At 47.0% G+C, this 20,068-nt stretch overlaps 1 protein-coding gene across 3 annotated transcripts in view; it reads left to right on the forward strand.

Annotated features, from left to right (window-relative positions):
- The window catches only part of DOCK10 (dedicator of cytokinesis 10), a 143,425-nt gene that overhangs the window by 22,241 nt on the left and 101,116 nt on the right, over window positions 1–20,068 (forward strand). For 2 of the 3 annotated variants that reach the window (XM_086754226.1, XM_086754231.1), the window contains exon 1: window positions 3,030–3,194. The exons of the other annotated variant lie outside the window; for it this stretch is intronic. In XM_086754226.1, coding sequence (XP_086610352.1) covers window positions 3,030–3,194 — 165 coding nt within the window. Of the gene's footprint in view, window positions 1–3,029; window positions 3,195–20,068 lie in introns of those variants that run through there. 3 annotated transcript variants of the gene reach the window in all.

Genomic DNA, 20,068 nt, shown 5'->3' on the forward strand with positions numbered 1-20,068 from the left:
TGGCTGCCCGTTTGCGGAGCTGGCATCTCCTTCCTGTGGGAGCTGAAGCTGGATGACGGCTGGCCGTTAGCTTGAGGATCCCGATGCCTTTGAACTCCGCTTTCTTATCGTCGACTTTATAAGACATGGCAAGCGTGACCCACTTCTGCTCCTGCACAGCTTTGCTGCTGCCGAGGGGTTGCGGAGGACTGGGTCACCGGAGTCATCCGGGTTAAACAACCCCCTTGCCTCTCCGACTTTTTTATGTGTGGCTGTTCCTTAGCCCAGCGCTGTTGCCAGGGTCTTCGTAACGGGGAGTTAAGGAGCTGCTTGCAGGAAGGGGTGTTTTGCTTCCCAGGGGATTTCACTGAATTCAGCTTCTGGATTAAAGTCCTAATTAACACAGATAGCGCTTGGTGCTTCACTGCAAGGGTAACTAACACGCTGATAGTCGGTGTATAGGCGTAATGTGTGCTAATGAGATCCCCACGTCTGAAAAGCAGAGCTGTTGGTACTGTATGTGCGTCCAGGCAGTTTTACTGGGCTGGGACGTTTCCCAACGATAGCTGATGCTTCTGTGAGCTTTCCTTAAAACAGAAGGGGTTTATTAGCTCTTCAGTGGTTTCTCTTCCCCTGCGCATTAGCTGTTTTTTCAGGTCTTGAATTTTGATCGGGGCCCAGAGGCTACTTTTAGCTGGCTTTGGCTTCTTAGCTCGCTTGTTTTCAGACTGTCATTTTTCTCTCCTAAGAGACGAAATGCCAAGATTGTGTCCTTCCTACTTGTCCCTAATAATAGCTTAATCCACAGATAACAGTAACGAAGCCGCTGGGGCCGCTGGCAGAGGATAGTTTGATGCAAAGAGCGCTGAACTGAATGGGGTTCTTCGCTGAGAGCGGAGCGAAGCTTTGGGCCAGGCCCTGGGGCACTGTTCCCTGTATGCGTGACAGTGTTGGACTGCGACAACGGAACCCAAATTTCGTCAAAATCCCTCCCAGCTGAGCACTAGTGAGTACAAGAAGATGCCGTACAGACAGGAGATGTGTTAGCAGCCCCCGAGGAAGCAGAGCGGTTGCCATAACAGCCAGCGACCAATGCTACCCGGGCCGGCGTTGCTGCTGCTGGAATTAAAATGGGAATGTAGATCTCCCAGCTACCACGTGCATCTTTTAGGTGATCGAGGTGTCGGTCACAGCCCCGGAGTAAATAAATAATTCTGACAAAAACGTAAACAGCAGCAGCCGTAGCAGGCAGGAATGCTGATTTGATGCAGAAATTCCCCAGCTGTGCCGCTGGAAATGGCGTTAGAAGAATCAAATTGACGAGCGCGGTGCGAGCCCCGCCGGAGGGTATGCCGGTGGAGAGGAGGCACGGCGCGGCGGCGCGCGACGCCCGTGCAATCCAAGGGGGAAGAGCCGGGTGGGTGCGTTGGCAGAGCTGCCCGTGAGTTTGTGCAGCACCTGCCGGCACTGCTGGCTCTTTTCCGTGTGCGCTCAGAGCAGCTTACTCGAAAGAAACGAAGGCAATGATTAATGGCCGTGGGTTTCTTGCTTTTAAAGAACAAATTTAAAGGATTTAGCTTTTCTGGCAAATGCTTCAATTAAAAATGAAGTCTTTTTTTTTGCCAGATCGCTGAGCAATTAAACCCTAATCAAGCCCAGAAGAAAGTATTTCCAGGGAATGTTTTCAGTGCCATTCTTGATTGAGCTTGTGAGGAGTACTCTTTACAAAGATCTCATTAGCAGATGTTGTAAGGTTGCTCATGCCCCCCGGGAATTGATGGTAAAACTCTCGCAGCCTTCGTTAGAAATTAAAGCCTTGTTGATGCAAGGTAAATATGGTTTGGGGTGCACGTATAATAAAGTTACACGTATTAGCCTAAAAGCGGCTTCTCTGGAAACCCTGTTGGAAATTCTTAGTTTTCCTTATGTGTGAGAGAAATCCATTTTCCGTAGGTATTTTTAGCGCTAACTTCCTCTCCAGCGCTATTATCTTAGGCTCTCTCTCGTTAGCGTTGCTGTGTTTCCAGGTCAGCCGTGCGATTGCGGAGCATCCCTGCCTGCTCTTTGAACGACTGGTGGGGCACCAGCCAGAAGGGACGGCTCCGCTGCCGACCGTCGGCTGCCGCGGCTCCTAAAGCTAAAACGCTTCCCTCCTGCCCTCCTTGGAAGGTCGGCGGTGCTTGGTTGGGTGTCAGTCTCCACGCAAGCCTCCCGTGTCGGTGTAAAACGCGTGGCTCTGCAGAAGGCATGCCCGTGTGGGAGTGCACAACCGCGCTCCTGCAAGGCGTTCCAGAGCTGCGTGCTGCTGTTTCTCATCGAGCCGCGGCCGTTCTAGCGTGAGCTGGGTGAAGCAGTCCAGACTTCTGTGTGGTTTGTTTGTTGTTGTGTTTTGTTTTTTTTTTTACCACTTGTTACATTTACAACTCAAATGAGCTTGCTGTGCTTCAGAAAATCGCGAGAAGTGAAAAGATTACAGCCCAAATCCCTCACTGAGGTTAAATATGTGTCTTTTTGTGGCAAAAAACCCTAAGGCAACGTATTTTAAAAACAGCGGTGCTGATAACGAGAGCTCGTCTCTTTCCAGATGTTTGCTATTTTGCTACCTACGACTTTTTTTAAAAAGATGTTTAAACTGATCGTGCCAGCTGTTGCGGCTGCCTGTGTGTGTGTTCAATGAACAGCTGGCTCCTGCGAAGGAGGTGTTTTAATGCTCTCAGTTCCACGAAACGGGAATCGGAGGCGGTGGCTGATCGTACCAGAGAGGGAGCGTGTTTTCTCATGTGAATTCAGAAGCGGGGGGGGGGGGGGAGGGGGGGTGGGAGGAAAAAAAGCACCGTAATCCTGCGTGTGTTTCAGTTTCAGTGGATCAAATCTTTCCTCTATCTGCATCCAAGCCATTTGGTTGTGATCAGATGATCAGAGCTCAAGGAAGCGATTGGAGAGCGCGCTGGCTGCAGCTGCAGTGGAGGCTGCTTTCACGGACAAGGAGCCACTGTTTTTCACACACAGCGTAAACATAGAAGTTATTTTGTAGGCTTCAGGATGCAGATATGGGCTGTGCTGCCAGCATTGTTCTGCTCCAAGCCTTTCGTTCTGTGGTACAGAGGAACTGTCCACATATCTGCCGGCGCCGACGACGGGAGGAGTTGTCACATGAAATTCTGCCGCTGGATAGCGATGATGAAATGAGCAGACCCAGGACTCTCATCATAATGGTACGGTATTCTTTAATCGGCAGAGAGAGGTGACAGAATTGCTGTTACAGATGTGACATGATTATTTTTTTTTCCTTTAACTCAGCATTCGCAGGGGAGGGGCAGTGGCAGGCTGTCTGTCACGGTAGGTTGGTTTGTTGGTAGATTTGCTGCCTCTGTTGTCAAACAGAGCTGAAATGTTACTTCGTTAGTGAGACTGTGAGCTACACGTAAGCTCTATATAAGATAAATATTCTGTTATTTAATTGCTGGTGGGTTTTGTTGCTGTTTGTGAGGCAGGCAGCACTGGAGCCGGCGATGTGCTTGTGTTTTATTTCAGACTTGGAATTCCAAACAGCAGCCAGCATGGGAAATGTTTACCAAGTCTGTTCATCACAAAACCAGAAACAAACCCAAAAGCCAAACAAAACAAATCAAAAAAAGCCTTTACTTTCACCCAGGATGCTGCTGGAATTTGTATTGCGTTATATGCAAATAAACTCCCGTATATCTTTGCCGCACACTGTTTGCGGCAGTGGAATGTTTGCTGGATCGCCGTTTCCAGTTTAGTGAGTTGCCTCCGTCCTTTAGTGAAGGGAGCTCGCGAGGCCCTCGGTCTCCGAGAGTCGTTTTCTTTCTGAATTAAATTGGATTATTTTTATTTTGTGGTGGGAATAATAAGCACTATAGGTTTATTAGGAGTAAGTGACAGGCTTGTTCCTCGTTATAAATCGCTGCTTCGTGAGGAGGAATACGCTCACTGCTTAGTGACTGCTCTTCCTTGCCAAACGCACGGACGGCGAGCGTTTCCAGTGGTTTGGGTCTGAGGTGGCAGTGAGTGGGTACTGTGTGGCTCGTGCCTGAATAAAAAATTAAGTCATATTTTTGCCTATTTGTCAGGGCACTCGTGTATATCATTTGAGTGGTAGAGATTATTTTTTTAAAAAAAATACAAAGGATGTTGCAGTGAAGTCCATCCCCCTGGTACCTCACGGTATCACACAGGACAGTAACTTGGTTGTGAGCGGGTGATGGTAACGCTGGAGGGTGTAATAGCGGCCACGGGATCTGGCAGGGGTTCGCACAGAGCTTTGCTGCCCGTAGGGGTGCGTGGTGCCGTCGTGGCAGCTGTAGTAGCTGGGACCCAGTGCAAGCGCTGCTTTGTATCAGCTGGGGGGTCTTCCAATGCGTGGGGGAGGCTCGTGGTTGTGAGGAGGAAGGGGATGGATTTCATCATCGTGAAGCTGGTGTTTAAGCTGCTTCTGCGTTAAAATCCCGTAGCTATAAAACAAACTTATTGTTTTTCTTTTTTTTTCACTTAATGCTTAGATAAACAACCTCAATGGCATTTAGACAAATAACTGTGTCCTTCCTGGTAGTAATTTCAAGCATAATGAAGTGAGAAGGGTCTGGAAGAGATCGCAGCGTGTCTGAGTACAGATCATCTGTGCAACTTGCTTCGCTTTTTGAAGGAGCAGGATGGTCTTGAGTGCGATGACAGCGAACAGCTTACTGACCTGCACATACCCAGATGCAGTTATCAGCATGCTGAGTTGCGGTTTTGTGTGGTAAATCCTGGGGGAGCAGGGCTCGGAGAGCTGCAGCAAAGCTCCCTGGGGTCTCAGAGAAGTGAGGCTTTCCTGAGGCGTGGAGGGAGCTGGGGAAGCTGCCCCACGGCCCTGCAGAGCTAGGGACACCCAAAGGAGGGGCACACCAGTCCCATGGTCCGTTACCTGCTGCTGGACGCAGGTTTTCAGGGATCCCCTCCTGGTCTCGGACACATCCACTCATCGTAGTAGTGGGGGCTTTCTGTTTTCTGCAGCAGCAGTCAATGCTCTGGTGTTTCTCCTGTCAAAAGGAGATCTGTGGGGTCATTTTCTCCCCCTCAGTCCCTTTGAGAAGAGGAGGATGAGGGGCTCAGCCCTGTCGCGAGGCTGGTGTAGGTGCAGGCAGGCGCTTGGGAGGAAAGCTGCTGGCCAGGGGACGACTCGGGAAAATGTTCTTCCCTCACACATCTTTCTTTCTCTTCTGGATGTCTGTTATTACTGTGCCTTTTCGTTTAGAAGCAGTTAATTATGTAATTGCATGAAATGATTTGCCATTGAGCTTTGCAGTTAGGCTTAGTAACGGTGTGGAGGCCTGGCAAGTTGAGAAGAAGCGTTACTTTGGAGCACTTCTGCGGCAGACGGTCCTGTGTCGTCCAGAATTCACGGTGCTGGAACGAGCAGCGTGGTAAAGAGGGCTGGAGTGCTATGGAGCGTGTTACGGTTCTAACAGATTGTGGTTTTTCCCCTTGGTCTGTTTAGATCACTGGAGTTTATGTCTGGATAATACAGTGGAGACAACTACATAGAGAAGCAGAAGAGTGTTCAGTTCACAGTGTCGTTGTGCACGTTGTGCAGGTGCCAGGAGCTAAACCGATCCCAACAAGGTTACTGGGTTTTCAGGTCTGAAGGCAGTGAGTGATTGGAGTGCCCAAAGAAGAGAGGCGAGGAAATCCCAAAACGCAGAATATCTGAAATACACTGACGTGCCTGGGTGCGGTCACCAGAGGCTGGGCTTCTGTCAGCTGAAGATCTGACATTTTGTTTTCATAGAATCATGGAATGGTTAGAGTTGGAAGGGACCTTCAAAGCCCACCCAGTCCAAGCCCCCTGCAAGGAGCAGGGACATCCCCAACCAGATCAGGTTGCTCAGAGCCCCGGCCAACCTGGCTGGAATGTTTCCAGGGATGGGGCCTCCACCACCTCTCTGGGCAACCTGGGACAGTGTTCTACAACCCTCATTGTAAAAAATTTTTTCCTAATATCTAATTTAAATCTACCTCCCTCTATTTTAAAACCATTACCCCTCATCCTATTGCAACAGGCCCTACTAAACAGCCTTTCCTCATCTTTCTTGTAGGCCCCCTTGAGGTACTGGAAGACCGCTATCAGGTCTCCCCAGAGCCTCCTCTTCTCCCCGCTGAACAGCCCCAACTCTCTCAGCCTGTCCTCATAGGAGAGGTGCTCCAGCCCTCTCATCATCTTCGTGGCCCTCCTCTGGACCTTCTCCAACTGGTCCATGTCCTTCTTCTGTCCAGTTTTCATGCCTTCAGATGAAATAGTCCTCCTCTCTGCAGCTGGTCTGCCACTGGCTGCGTGCTCCTACTGAAAGGGTTAGTATTTGGTATTGATTTCAGGAGATAAACTGCCTTCTTCTGGAATGGCCTTTTCAGGGCCTTCATAAGCCCTGCTGCGTGTTCTTGTAAGTTTGCCTGTCCTGTGTGAAGCAAAAGTAAAATCTCAACGTTGCCTTGATGCAGAAAGCAATCCCGAGGCAGAGAGAACAGCGTCTCCCCTAAACCAGCTCGAGTAAGTACGCAGCTCTGTAGACGTGCCCTGTTTCCCTTTGGTAATCCCTGAAGGGGAGCATCCTTGTAGGATGGTGTTCTAGGAATGGTGCTTTAGCCAGTCGTGCTCCAAGCGGGCAATGCTGTGCGTGCGCTCTGCCAGAAATGAGAGGGAGAAGGCTCCAGCTATTGCTTAATGGCCACCTAGTAATCACCGCGTGAAACCTTCTGGCATCATGGCAGGTATTTCTGGCATTCCAGTCCTTGCAGAAAGTGAAGATTCATGTCTTTGTTCACTGAATTTTTTTTTCCTCTTCAGTTTGTTAGTTTAGAAATCTGGTTTTGTCCTTGGGCAAGGCAGATTAATAATCAGCTTGAGATCTTGGCTGGATCCACAGAGCAGGGAGGGATGTCAGAAAGACAAAAGTGGAAATTCTTTGTCAATGACTATTGTGTGTCATCTGCTCTTGGACACAGCCCTGGGAGACGCCAGAGACATGCAAAGTAAGTATCCATACAACCTCTAGCTAGATGTCCAAGTTGAGTCAATGTGTTCAGGGACTCTGCATTTAAGAAACCATGTTGTTGGGATCTGTAAGAGCTGGTTAAGTCCGTGAGGTCTGAGATACTGCAAACCCATGTAGAGTGAATGCAAATGAGTGTACGTGCTGTTTCTGCAAGATAAAAGGAGAAGAGGAAGATGCCTGAAGGAAGAAAACTTAGTACATGGGGTGATGTGGAACTGTTTGGTGTTTGAAGTGGTGGCCCTAACGTTTAGGGTGATGCTTTGCGTTTAGACCTTGTGACTTGAGAAGAAGTTGAGCTTTATCTAGTAGGTCATTCTTTGCTCTTATCTTCAACACAAACCTCAGCTGCCACAGCTCATAATAAATCACATGAAAAAACAAAGTGTGATATTTGAGGATATGATCCTCTTCTCCAGCCCCCCACCCGCCCTTGGTAACCAGCTACACAAAAATGTGGTAAAATGTTTTGCGTTTTGAATAAAACACTGTAACTTCAGCTGATGTGTTAGCTTGAACACAGCAACGGCAAGATGACGTTGCTGCTCTCTTTTCTCTGGAAAGGGGGAGCTTGCAGAGATTTTCTCTACTCTTTCCAGTTTGCAGAAGAAATAAGAGAACCTCCCCAGTTGCACGGATGCAGGGTGGCTGCTCTGCTCTGGCGTATGGAGGGGCTGGGGCGCTACCCGAACTGCTCCGCAGGTCACTCAGTTTGTACATGGAATTTTAGTCTTCTAAAAGCAGTAGAAGCAATAAAAGTGTGGCTTTGAGAATTTTTCCTCGTCTAATACAGAAGTTTATTTGCACTGTATGTGTACTAAGTGCTGTGAATAGATGGCAGCTCTAAGAATTGCAAGACCCCTGACTCGTGACGTACTGGTTTTGTAGGTGCGAGAGCGTCCGTGTGTACCCACGCGGGGAGGACTTGCGTCTTTCGGAGGTTGGCATGGGACTGGGCTCTGGGAAGAGAAGGGTGTTCTTTTCCTCCCATGTCTTGGAGGAGGGATTGTCTTTGGAAAGCCAGACTAGGGCTGTAAAGGTCAAAAGAAATATTCAAAATATTCATATCTTTTAGCTCCAGTCAGACGCTTCAGTGTGTAATACATTTTTAAGCAACAATAAACATATGTCGCTTTGCTTGATCTCAGTCAGCTTCCTCTTGGGCACTTGACCTCAGCAGGAACAGAAACGGGCCTGTGTTTGGGTGAATGAATAACATCAGAGCGTGAAGAGGGAAAGTGGTGAGGCACAGAGTGGAGTTCTTCGCTGAGAGGCGTTTGGTTTGGGTTTGGCTTTTGCCAATTTTTAGGCTGTGGGTATAGCGTCTGAAATACGGAGAGTGAGCCCAAGGTGCGGATCTGTTTTCGTACCTCGGAGCGTTATTTGAAGTATGCATATGGTTGCAAAAGAGATGCTGTTGAATGCTGCCTCTTTCCACTGAGCAAATCTGCTCCATCTGACTCTCATACCCTGAGCAACAATGTTTGATATTGCTTTCACTTCTTATTAGCCTGAACGGTATGTGGAACGCAATCGTTATGGATCTGTTACTAAATTCTTGTGACAGCTTATGAGGAGTGTGGGCTCAAACCAATAAAGCGATGAAAACATCCTCCTGCGTAAGAAGAATTTATTATCTTTTTTTTTTATTATTTAAAAAAAAAACCTGAGAAGTAAGCGATACATACCTGAAAGAGCAGAGTATAAATGAGAGAGGCACAGCAAAGTGCTGCAGGTAGCGGTCCTTGGGAGTGCTATGGGAAGGCTTTGTGATTTTATGGATTTGACAAAAAAAAATCACAAAAATTGACAAGTTTTTGACAATTTTGAGAAAAATTTAAGATGCATGTTCAAAATGCTTCTTGGGAGAGAAGAAAATTTGCCTATAGAAAGGCTGAGTACCTTGAGTAAAGCCAGGAAGGCAAAGGGAGAAACAATCGCACGCAAGGGAAAAACAGAAAACAAACCCTTTAGTCTTTTTCAGGCTTTGGCCATCTGCAGCCACGCTGCTTTGCGTAATAAGCGCATTTATAAACAAATCTATGCGCACGCATGCTTGGCTTGTGGCGGTTCTGTCTGCTTGGCGCCGGCTCTGACGGGCTCTAACAAACGCCAGCTTCCCATGCTTCCCGTGATCAGTTTACTTTCTGGATCCTCCTACAGAGGAGGGTAGGGAGAGTTAAGGAAAAAATCCCAGTGGTCTGGCTGGACTGGGATTCTGGAATCGAGTGAGCTATGGTTGTAGGAACCATAAGCTGTTTACGTGGTGCGGTGCCCTCAAACACCAAATGAGCCATGAGTGCAGATCTTGAGTTTCTGTTTGCCTGCTTTCCTGTGTTTATCACAACATTAAATAGTTGAATAAATTGTATAGAAAAGATAAACTCTAGATAATAATAAAGAGATGAACATGGATTTAAATGCCAAGTGCTAGGCCCAGGATGAACCATCTGAAATAACCACAAATAAATATCTTTGAAGTTCTGGAGACTTCAGGAGAATGCTTTGAAATGTATTGCACATAGAATTTAGTGGAGATATTTTGTTTCGTGCTGGCAGTAGACAGTGTAGTGTTGGGCAGAAATATAAAACACTTTTGTATTTATATACATATATATGTGTTTGTGACCAGCAACCTCTAGATCTGTTTTCAGAGACCTTCTCTGGATTTTTTAAAACGCATCTTGGGCTGCACAAGTAGTTCCAGACTCATAACTCAGTTGAAATAATTTGGTCTTTTCCCTCCAACAGCAAGGTTTTGGTAATGGGACTAGTGGCTGCTCCCGACACCGCGCTGGTGTCGGGTTGGTGGTCACTATCTACAGAACTGGACTGGAAGCAGTGATGCTGCCAGTCGCCATGTCTTGGCTGAGAAGCGGTGTTTCACCACGCTGCTCAGGCTCCGTCTCTGTTAGCGGTATCACTGTCTGTAGCTCACAGGAGATGGGATGGGCTGGCACAGGCGGTATGCCTGAGCCAGAAGGATGCAGAAATCCACTTGCAATACTTCGTGCATGCCCCCAGCGTGCCTCGGGTGTTTTCACTGTGTTACCACAGGCATCTGCAGCTGGAGCACCAACCCACGCTGCACACAGCAGCTGGAGAGCCTCAGGCTGGGCGAGCGAGCGGCAGCGTGGTGGCGGCAGCGCTTGGTGTCTCTTGTGCGGTATCCTTGGTGCCCAGGCTTTGGTAGACTGGTTCTCTTCTGCTGAGTACGGTGAGCTGCAGCTGATGCAAGAAGCGTACAAAGGAATAGTAAATTAAACCTCGTGCTTTCAGAAAACAATATTAGTGCCAGTCCCTTGCCTCTCACTGACGTTAACTCACCGCTGGCTGCAGCACTCGGAGCCAAGCTGGGCTTTATTGTTCGTGCTGGAGTAGAGCTGGTCTGGATTTAAATGCACATAGCTGAGGCCAGACTCCATTTCAGGCCCTTGGCTACAAGCATGGGGATATTGATTTCGCCTGGAAACAGCCATGCCCTGTAAGAGGTGCCCTGAGCGAGGAAGGGTAAAGAAACCAGGGCCCTCGGAGAACGCCGGCCAACCAAAAGTGCTGCCGAAGGAGAAGCTGCTGGGAGAGGCAGAGCGGGAGGGAGAGCGGTGGAGGCAGACAGTGTGTAAGAGAGGGAGAGCTCAGCGATGGGAGAGAGAGAAGCCAAGTGGAAAATGCCATTTATTCTCATCTGAAATTAATTAGGCACACTGCTGTTAAAGTTGGGTAAGATCTGGGTTTTGAGGGCAAGCCACCGCTCTGCATTGACACATCGGGATTTTCTGGTACTGCTTTTTTCCTCCCTCCTTGTTCTTATCAAAAGCTTTGGTTTTCCTCTGCAGGGAGTATATGTCTTCGTATTGACGTTAATCCCTGCTCCCTTGCCCTTCTTCCACCCTTTCCTTCCCAACTTGGAAAACCTTCTTCTGCTTTGACTTTGGGATCAATGCACTCCGTTCCCCTCCTGGGAGGACTGGAAATCTGAATGGAGCATGCCAGAACTGTTCCTGGTGTTTCTCACCGCCATTAAGTTTCGTCTTTACGATAGAACGTGTGGCCTCAATCCAGTTTAAATAAATCAGAGTTCCAGTTCAGCTCATGGCATACAAAAGCCATGTGTAAAGATTGCTCATTGCTAATGAGAGATAGAGTGGTATCTCAGAGCCTTTATCTCCACGCTTGATGCTCTTCCATCTGTCGGAATCACTTGGTTTTAATGCATGTGGACAGTCTTTGTTGCTCCATAGCCTCTCCAGCAGCCTCTGGCCTGTGAAGCAGGGTAACGTGGCACAGCGCAACAGCAGTCATGTCACTTCACAGCAGCTGCTGGACCGTTCCACCACCTCCTGCGGCAGGAAGGTAGACTGAGGAGCAGGTACGGTGAGTACATCCACAGTGTAACCTGGAGTGTAGTTATTGTGTGCTGCCAGACCTGCTGTGGCTGGTGTTGGTGATCTTCTCTTTTTACGTGCATCCCAAGGGTGTTGCCACCTGATTTCTAAAAACTCCCAAGGCAGAGAGTCTTCTAGGTGACACTTCCTGAGTCATACGAGGTTTTGATGAAAGGCGTCACCTCTTCTTGACGATTAGGTGACTACTGGGTGAATACAGACTGGTTCAAGGTTGTGGTACCTCCTGTAGCTCAGGAGGAACTGGATAGACACAGGTGAATGGTTTTGATGATCCCTTGACCAAAGAAAGGTTTGTAAAGGCAAAACACAGGATTTCATTCCTGAGGCTCAGACATTTGAGGCTGTCAGCTCTGCTTTTGCCAGTGGAATAAGACATGAATTCTCTGCCAGAGTACTCAAGTGAGCGAACTCACGTTCACTGCAGCGCTGTTGTCTCAGGAGTGCAGAAACGGGTGTGGTGCCTTCAGAGTGTTTGGAGCTTCGGCTGGAGGGAGCACCTCGGAAATACAGGAACAGTTTCAGGTCTTTTAGCTTTTTGAATCACTTCCTTGAACAATTCAAGCTTCCAGTTTGAATTAGGGATTGGAGTGAAGAATACTACAGGGGAGAAAGGATTAGGATTCAGCACCAAAAAGCGTGTTACATGATTACTTCAGGATGTTTTGGGTAGTAAGGGTCTAATATCATCCTGGGACGCTATTCCCAGTCCAGTCCAGCTGAAGCCGGCTCGGGCCGTGGACCGTGATCTCCTACACGGAGGTGTGGTAGCTGTGCAGACGTGCACACGCTTCCAGTCAGAAAGAAACCCATTCCTTCCTTGTTCTGCGGCTCAATTCTTTCAGTTCTGCCAGGGCTCTTATTTTAAACTCGGGGAACCCTGTAAATAATTTGATGTTATTAAAAGTGTACTTTTTTCATCCTGTTAATTTGGTGTCTCTTCAGAACAAAATGTTATGTTCTGTCTAGATAGAAAGGATTTGTGTGCAATATCTTACTTCTACAATTGCAGTCTGTTAATAATTATTGCCAATTTGTGGTTAGCTTAAAACATAATAGATTCTGTGTGTGTGGTTTGCGATAAAAAAATAGCCATTGTCCTGTTTGTCCGACTTCTTTCTGCCTCGGGGATCGCTCTGAATACAGCGTGTGGAACCGATTGAACTGAACAGTTCATGCCTTGGGTGTTTGTTTTTCATCGCTCCTCATCTGTCAACTGCTGCGCTCATTTTCTTTTCATTAGTGTTGATACCTGGTTGGAGATGAGGCAGTCAGATTCAGTTCTCAGTTAAACCTGTGCAAATCAAGCTTTTGACTGAATGCAGAAAAATGGATCGGAAGAAATGGAAAAGAAATGGAAAAGAAGTTGTGGAGTTAGAGTAGAAAATGTGTGTGGCCTTGCTGGATCAATCGGCGGTTAGCTGTGAAACTAGGATGTTGGGAGCTGAACATCGTGCCACCATTCCCTCATAATTTTCTTTGGCGTTTCAATAAGGGTTTGGTGTTGCCTTGATGTTTTCCCCAGGTTGTGACTTCTGTGCTAAAATTAGCTCTTTCAGAGGGTAAGCCTTACCAGTGAAGAGATTAATTACTGACCTGTAGATTCCTGGAAGCACATGCTCCGCTGTCCTTTCTGAGATGTTTCTTCCATTAGTAAATTATGTGCAAACATGCGTTGCGGCTGTCTCCATAGGAGATCTGATCCTAGTGGGATTATGGAGGAGGACAAGTTCTTGGGAGAAACAAGAGCTTGGATTTGGGCCTGGGTTTTTTCCCCTCACTTTGAATACTTGTGGCTTGAAGATAAAGAATAAAAAGTGTTAGCCCAGCTGATCTGCAGTTCTTTTTCAGTGCCTTAGCTCTTTCCCTGTCTTTAACCCTTTCTCCCACATGCTTGAGGAGCCTTTTTTCATCTCCCTCGAAAAAGCAACCGTGCCCGGAGCATCCAGCTGCCCGTTTGGCCTCTCCACCTGTCAGCTGGTGCCTGTGCCTGAATTTTGCTCATTCAGGCTGTGACTCCGTTCTGGCTTCTGCAGTGCTCGAGTTCCTCCGGCTATTGACCACCCTTGGTCCTTCAGTTTGAGGTTTTTAGAAGGCGTGGTGATCTAAGCAGTTATCTAAAAGCTTGTTTGTTGCCAGGAATATCCGGTTTCTTTGCCCTTACAACGTTGCAGTTGGGTCTCCTTTTATCTTTTAACCGGCCCGTTACAAAAGAGGCCGAGTCCCTTGTTGGCTGTGGCTCCCAGGTGTTGGACATCTGCTCCGTAACATGTCCTTCAGATGGATGTGAGCAGCAGATGTGTGGAAAACACAGGGATGGTAATCCTAACCTCGCATCTGGTACACCCAGTAGGAGACTTTCGCTGCTTCTGTGCTGACTTTTAGTGAATACATTTTCCAGCATTTACTGTACACAACATATATTCTGTTGTGCATGATGCATCTGATTCTTTGTGATGACCGTTTGCTCCTTGTAGCACCTGATTTTGTTTCTGTTTTTTTTTTTTTTTTATAAAAGATAGAAGCGAATCCCAGCTTGGAATTGTACCAATATATTTATATCTTCTCCAAATCGAATTGAAACCGTGAGTATCGGTTAATAAAATGTAATTCTAAAATGTTTTCACTGTGTAAAAAAGCCAGTTCTTGAGGAATGCACCAAGAAGGACCTGCCCAAATGAGATATTTGAGAGATGAGTTGACATAAAAGTTCGTACCAGCTCCCGCTGAGAAGTTTCTTTACACAGTATTTTTAAGCTGCCAAAAGCTTTTGCATGTGCTAAGTGCTTGCCAGCTTTCCTTTTTTAAATGAAATCAAAGGCAATTTTAAGTTACATGAGCCTGCAAAAAGAATCTGAATTGGTGGCTAAACATTGCTTTTTGTAAAATGCCTTCACGAGACAACGGTATTTCTTGGAAATATTTCCACAAAAGGGTTTGCGCCTTGAGTCGGACCTGTCTGCAATTTCAGGCAGAACAGGGAGCTGAGCGAGGGGGAACTGCGGCAAACTCTGCTTTATTTCCGTCCACATCCTTTTCTGGCACTTGTTCATGCCTGGCTGCAGCATGCATTTGTAGGAAATCAGAAGTTAACTTCTTAGCTCCTGATTTCCTGACCATTTCTTTTGTACCGAGCTCAACTGGCGCTTAGTAGAAACAAGAGTCGGGATGTTTCAGCTGTTTCTACAGTAAGAGGGAATTTTCTGGACTCTCCAGAATTTCCAAATTTAAAACACTCCCAGGATTTCCAAATGAAAAAAACCCAGACCCTCTTGGTACAGAGTCAGGTTGTCAGTGACCAGCTGGGGTTTGAGCGTAAGGCAGAGACAAGCCCTTGCACCTTCACTCCTGCGTGCTGGACACAAAGAGCAGGACATGGGAGTGGAGAGAAACACAAGGGCAGGGACACTGGCTTATGCTCGTCCCATCGGAGAACATCATCCGGAGAAGGCAAAGGAAGAGGAATTGCTATGATTCAGCTCTCTGCCTTGCGGAGGCTGGGACCTGGAAGCTTAGAGCAGCTTTACTGTATTAAGAATGACATAGTTCTGGTCCTGCTTTCCAGCTCGCTGAGAAATCGTAAATAAATTTTGCTTTTTGATCTCTGCTTGGATAGCAGAGTTCCACAGCAGCTTCTTGGGAGGGCTTTGATACCTTGCACAACTCAAAACAGAGTTACTGGAATTGGAAAATCACAGAGAAGGGTGAGGGGAATCTGCAGTTAGTCCATGACTACGTCTGTAGAGAAAGACGAGACCTAGACTGACCCGAAAAATAACGACGAGGGGATACGATGGAAGTCATAAAAACCAAGAATGGTCAGAGACATGTGGGCTCTGCTTGCAGTTCCTTCTCTCAACAAGAGAAGTAGGGGTCATCAAATGAAACTAATGAGGGGCCAGTTTGGAGGAAAAAAAATTCACAGAATGAAACTAAAACTGGATTTCTGTGCCACAAAATGTTTAGCATCTGTAGTGTCTCTGTAGGTTTGAAGAATGACTGGAAAAATGCATGAGAGAAAAGTCTTTGAGACACAGGCTGTCGCAAACTGCAGGGCTCACTCTGGGATCCCGACCGCTGCGCCAGACTCATTTCCCTAGATTTTCACCGCCTTATTTTGGTAATACTGAAGATTGCAGATTTGTTAGAAGCCTCAATTAGGATTAGCAGTTTTTAATTAAGAAATCAGAAACAAAGCCTGGAAAGGTGAAGCACTTCCCTGGGTGTACAGACAGCTATGTCACGGTGAGAAATACCGTATCAAGTGTTGGCACTGTTTCTGAGGTCACGCTGGTTTGCTTTCTGCATTCCAAGAGATCGGCAAGAGAAGGGGAATGTCAAAAGGATGCGAGTTGAAGTCTAACTTGCAGGGTTTTATATTTAATTCCTTTTTTTGCTAAAAGAGGAAAATAATCTTATCTGCTTTTGAAATTCGTGTGCTTTTTCTCTCTTCCGAAATGCCATTGTTTAGCTTTCAATTATGGGATCCAGATGATGAATTATTATATGCAGATGCTTTCGTAATTATTTACAATACCCACAGGTGCTAGAGGAGAGTGTACAGGAATTTGTAGCATTGAATATATGTTACAAGTATGTGATATCGAAACTAATAATGGCTGAACAGTCAGCACAATACAGAGGTGAGTGTATTTTAGTACTGAGAACAAACAAGGAAGAGGATCTCGGGGTGTTTTATATCGATGCCATGGCGTTGGAGATGTTGGTTGTGACCTTGAGTAAATGAGTGAGTTGCCTGACCTCCTTTCGCTTCAGTTGTTCCAGCTGGAAAATTGGGTGAAAACGTGGGTTCTCTTACAAACCAGATGTTGTCTGAGCTGAGCTTTTGCTGGTGGAGAAAAAGAAAAACCATTTCTGTGACGCAGCCTAGACACGAATAGCAAATATTAGAGTTACAATTGGAAAAGCATGCAGCGGAAGCTGAAATCACAGCAGCATCGACATGTCTGGGGACGGTAAATTTAGATGATTAAATTATTTAATCGCCTTTTACGGCCCTTTGCCGCTATGTGTTTTGTTACTGAGGGCTGATTCCAGTCCAAGTAGATGAAAACAAAAGGGTAATGTTTGCTTGAAATTTCCCAGCGGATCAAACTAAAGAAGAAATTAACGTAATGGCATGGTTTGCTTTTGTGCACATCAGCAGAACAGCATTGCTAATGGAAGGTTTATCCTCCCAACCTGCCTGCAAGGAGCAGCGTTTTGTTTGCTAAGGGGACGCCCGGGGTGCCTGCGCTCAGTTGCACTGTAGGTGAGTCTGCGGCTCCGTGCTGCGGCAGGGCCGCTCAGTCCTGCGCGGAGGAGCGGCCGGTCTCACCAGTGCCCCCTCTCCTTGCCCACCCCGTGGCCGCTCTCTCCGGAGATCTGGCGGGGTGCGTGAGGAACAGCTGCGAGCGCGAGCTCCGCCACGCTGGTTTTCCGTAAGCGATACTGGAGGCCTTTGGTGTTGCATCAACTGGTTCTCCAAGGCCCTTCCGCGTCTGGTGGTGAGGGAATGTATGATGTTTGTGCCAGATCTGGATGAGTTTCCACGTTGGAAAGCTGTTGTGTCTGTGTTCTTGCAGGGTTGGCTGGTAGGAACACCATGGCGAGGTGTGTGCCTGTGGAGCGGTGTTGCCAGGCCATCGGAGAGGGAGCGACTGCCGGTGGCGCAGCCAGGCCCGCTTCCCCAGCGGGAGAGCAGCAAGGTGGTTTTCAGGAGCTGTAAAATGAGCAGAGGGGTAGCAAGTGGTAGATGTGTTAGCAGAGTTCTGACAAACCTAAAGGGCTGCTTGTCCTGGGTCGTTGCCCTGCCTTGGAGAGCTCACCTCGTGTGCCGACGTCATCGTCACCGTGATGGTTCCCAGCCCTTTTCCTGATCAGGGCTGGCTGTATGGATTTGTATCGTCTGTTCGAACGACTTTGTGGAGGGATTGTACACCAACGTTGATGTTTCAGCTTAAGTTGTTCAGCCGTAAGTGGAGTCTCATTTCTCAAAAACCAATGTAATTCACTTCCAGTTGGTTCAATACCGGAGTGACTTTGCAAAAGGTTGCTTTGTATGTAGTTTTACCTAAATTGTTTTACCCTTCTGTTTAAATTATTTTGGGTTTGTATTTTTACCCTCTTTAAAAAACGAAAATTAAACTGCACATTTTCAAAGCACAGACCCAAAATGCGGAACATTTCATCCCAGAAGACCATCTCTTCTTGATCTCCCCCCACTTTGATGACAGAGGGGTTGAGAGGGAGCTAACTGGGACTCCCTACATTGTCTGGCAGGTGCTGTTTCTGGTCCTGGTGTAGCGATCCGCTTGAGCGCTTCAGCATGAAGCTGTTTAGGAAGCACGGTTTTGACGTACCTTCACAAACAACTGCAGAACACGCTACTCCTTGATGCCTGGAAGGTGCGGATAAGGCAAACGTGTGGTGTACAGTCATTGACACCTCACTTTTAGTCTCACAGCCCCTGCCGTGCAGCGCGGGGTGTGACAGGAAGCGATGGTGGGCTGCTAGGGGACTGAAGTTGAGGGCCAGGTGAGGAACGTATGAAGAGCAGCACCAGGATGTATTAATAGACTTATCTACCGGCACTGCCTGCATGCTGTGGGATGTTAACTGTGGTGTGTAAACCAGCAGGGTCTCCAAAATTTGTGACTTCTGCATCCTACATCCGTAGTATGAGATAGAGAAGGCTTCAAGGCTATGTGGAGTAAGTTTAAAAAACGGAAAATATATATATATATGTATATATATATATATATATAGCCCTGTGTGAGGGGCTGTGTCCTCTTCAGGACAGCATATTTTTTTCTTCTTCTCACTGGTACCTGAGCTGACTCTGCCAAGCAGTGAAGCATTAAGTTTGTCAGCCGGATTTCCCAGTACTGATCTACACCGTGGAAGCTGCCTGAGTGGTAGTGTCACTGTCACCGTGGTGGTCTTACTTTATAAATGAAGCGAGTTTTTTTAGTAAGAGGTTTGTCTTTTGTTTCAGAATTCAGTTTCAGAATAGGCATAATATGCAGTTGAGGCATCTTGGCATCCCCCCTGCTCCAAACTGGGGGAGGAAAAAAAAAAAGGTACATTTTTACATGTTGCTGTATGTCATAGATGCAGAGTGAAGTCAATGAAGTGTGACAGTGAATAGATTTAAGAGGGAAATAAATGAAGTTGGACAGAAGCTCTAGAAAAAAACATAGGAAAAGAGAATTAAAAAGTTATTAAAGAACTTGTGACCTCTATCAGAAAACTGAACGCTAGCGACTCAGGAGCCAAGGAAATGCATAGCTGTTCCTGACCAGGAGCAGAGATATCAAATGTGATTATTTTTCCTATCCACATATTAGTAAGTTTCTTTAAGATGCTGGGAACAGATGAAAATGTTCAGCAAAGACAATGGAGCAGAGGGCAATTAGGCACTGAATTTACTGCCTTACATATTTTATCATTTTTTTGAAGTGCTTCGATGTTCTCATTTTGACTGTATGATTCTGATAGAGTAGTTCATAAATGTAAACCAAGGCTTGTGGATCTCCTTCGACCAGATACCTCTTTTCCTGGGATAACCTGAGGTGTGGATAACGCTTCTCACCTTACACATGATAGTGCTGAATTTAAAAGCAGTGCAGGATCTTTATTCATATTGGTGTAACCAATTTATGGTGATCTTCCAGTACCTGATATCTTTAATTGAAGAGATGGAGAAGTCGTTGAGGAAAAATTAGGAAGTGTCTTGTGTCACGCGGATGCTAATGAAGTTTGCTTTGTACTTGTGCTACGGGACAACAACTTTCTTTCCAGTTGTTTACTATTAGTTCTGTTTATATAGAATCACAGAAGGGTTGGGTGGGAAGGGACCTTCAAAGCCCACCCAGTGCCACCCCCCTGCCAGGAGCAGGGACATCTCCGACCAGATCAGGTTGCTCAGAGCCCCGGCCAACCTGGCCTGGGATGTTTCCAGGGATGGGGCATCCACCGCCTCTCTGGGCAACCTGGGCCAATATCTCTGTGTGAATGCCGTAGCTTATTTGTTATTTCGTTTCTTCAACCTTTTACTGCCTTGGTGTTGAGAAAATGCAATGCTCAGTGCCTTTAGCATTGAGTCTGAAAAACCGGCTGTCAGAGATATGGAAATAAATGAGGTTTAGTAACACTGCGAATTAAAATCCTTTGACAGGAGACACTCAGTGGAGTATATTGGATAAGGACCAGCTGGAAATGTGAACCCAAGTTCATCTTTTGTATGATTTGGGAGTAACCCGAGTTCATCAGAGTTTCAGGAAGTAGCAGTGACCCTTATCTGGGTGGAAGGGATGCCCTGGGAGGGCTCCCCAGTGCTGCTGGGGGCGGGAAGCCGGCAGAGAGCCTTCTCAAGGAGAGGAACGACAGAGCTCGGCTCCTTCCCTGGGGTAGATACAGAAAGGAGTCAATAGGCAAAGGAGCCTCGGAGAGGAATTGGTACCTGCTTGAGGTTAAGCCAGCAGAGCTGGTGGATCCAGCATTAAATTTAACTTCTGGCAAGGACCTCTTGCCTTGGCAGCTGCCTTTGCTACGTTATGTGAGAGGCGCTTTGGGGCTCGGCATAGATAGCACGGTGGTTTGAGAGAGAGCAAGGGTGATTCCAGCTTGGTTAGC

The sequence above is a fragment of the Chlamydotis macqueenii genome, chromosome 9 (assembly GCF_036417535.1).
Source record: "Chlamydotis macqueenii isolate bChlMac1 chromosome 9, bChlMac1.mat, whole genome shotgun sequence".
In the NCBI taxonomy this organism is placed as follows: Eukaryota; Metazoa; Chordata; class Aves; order Otidiformes; family Otididae; genus Chlamydotis; species Chlamydotis macqueenii.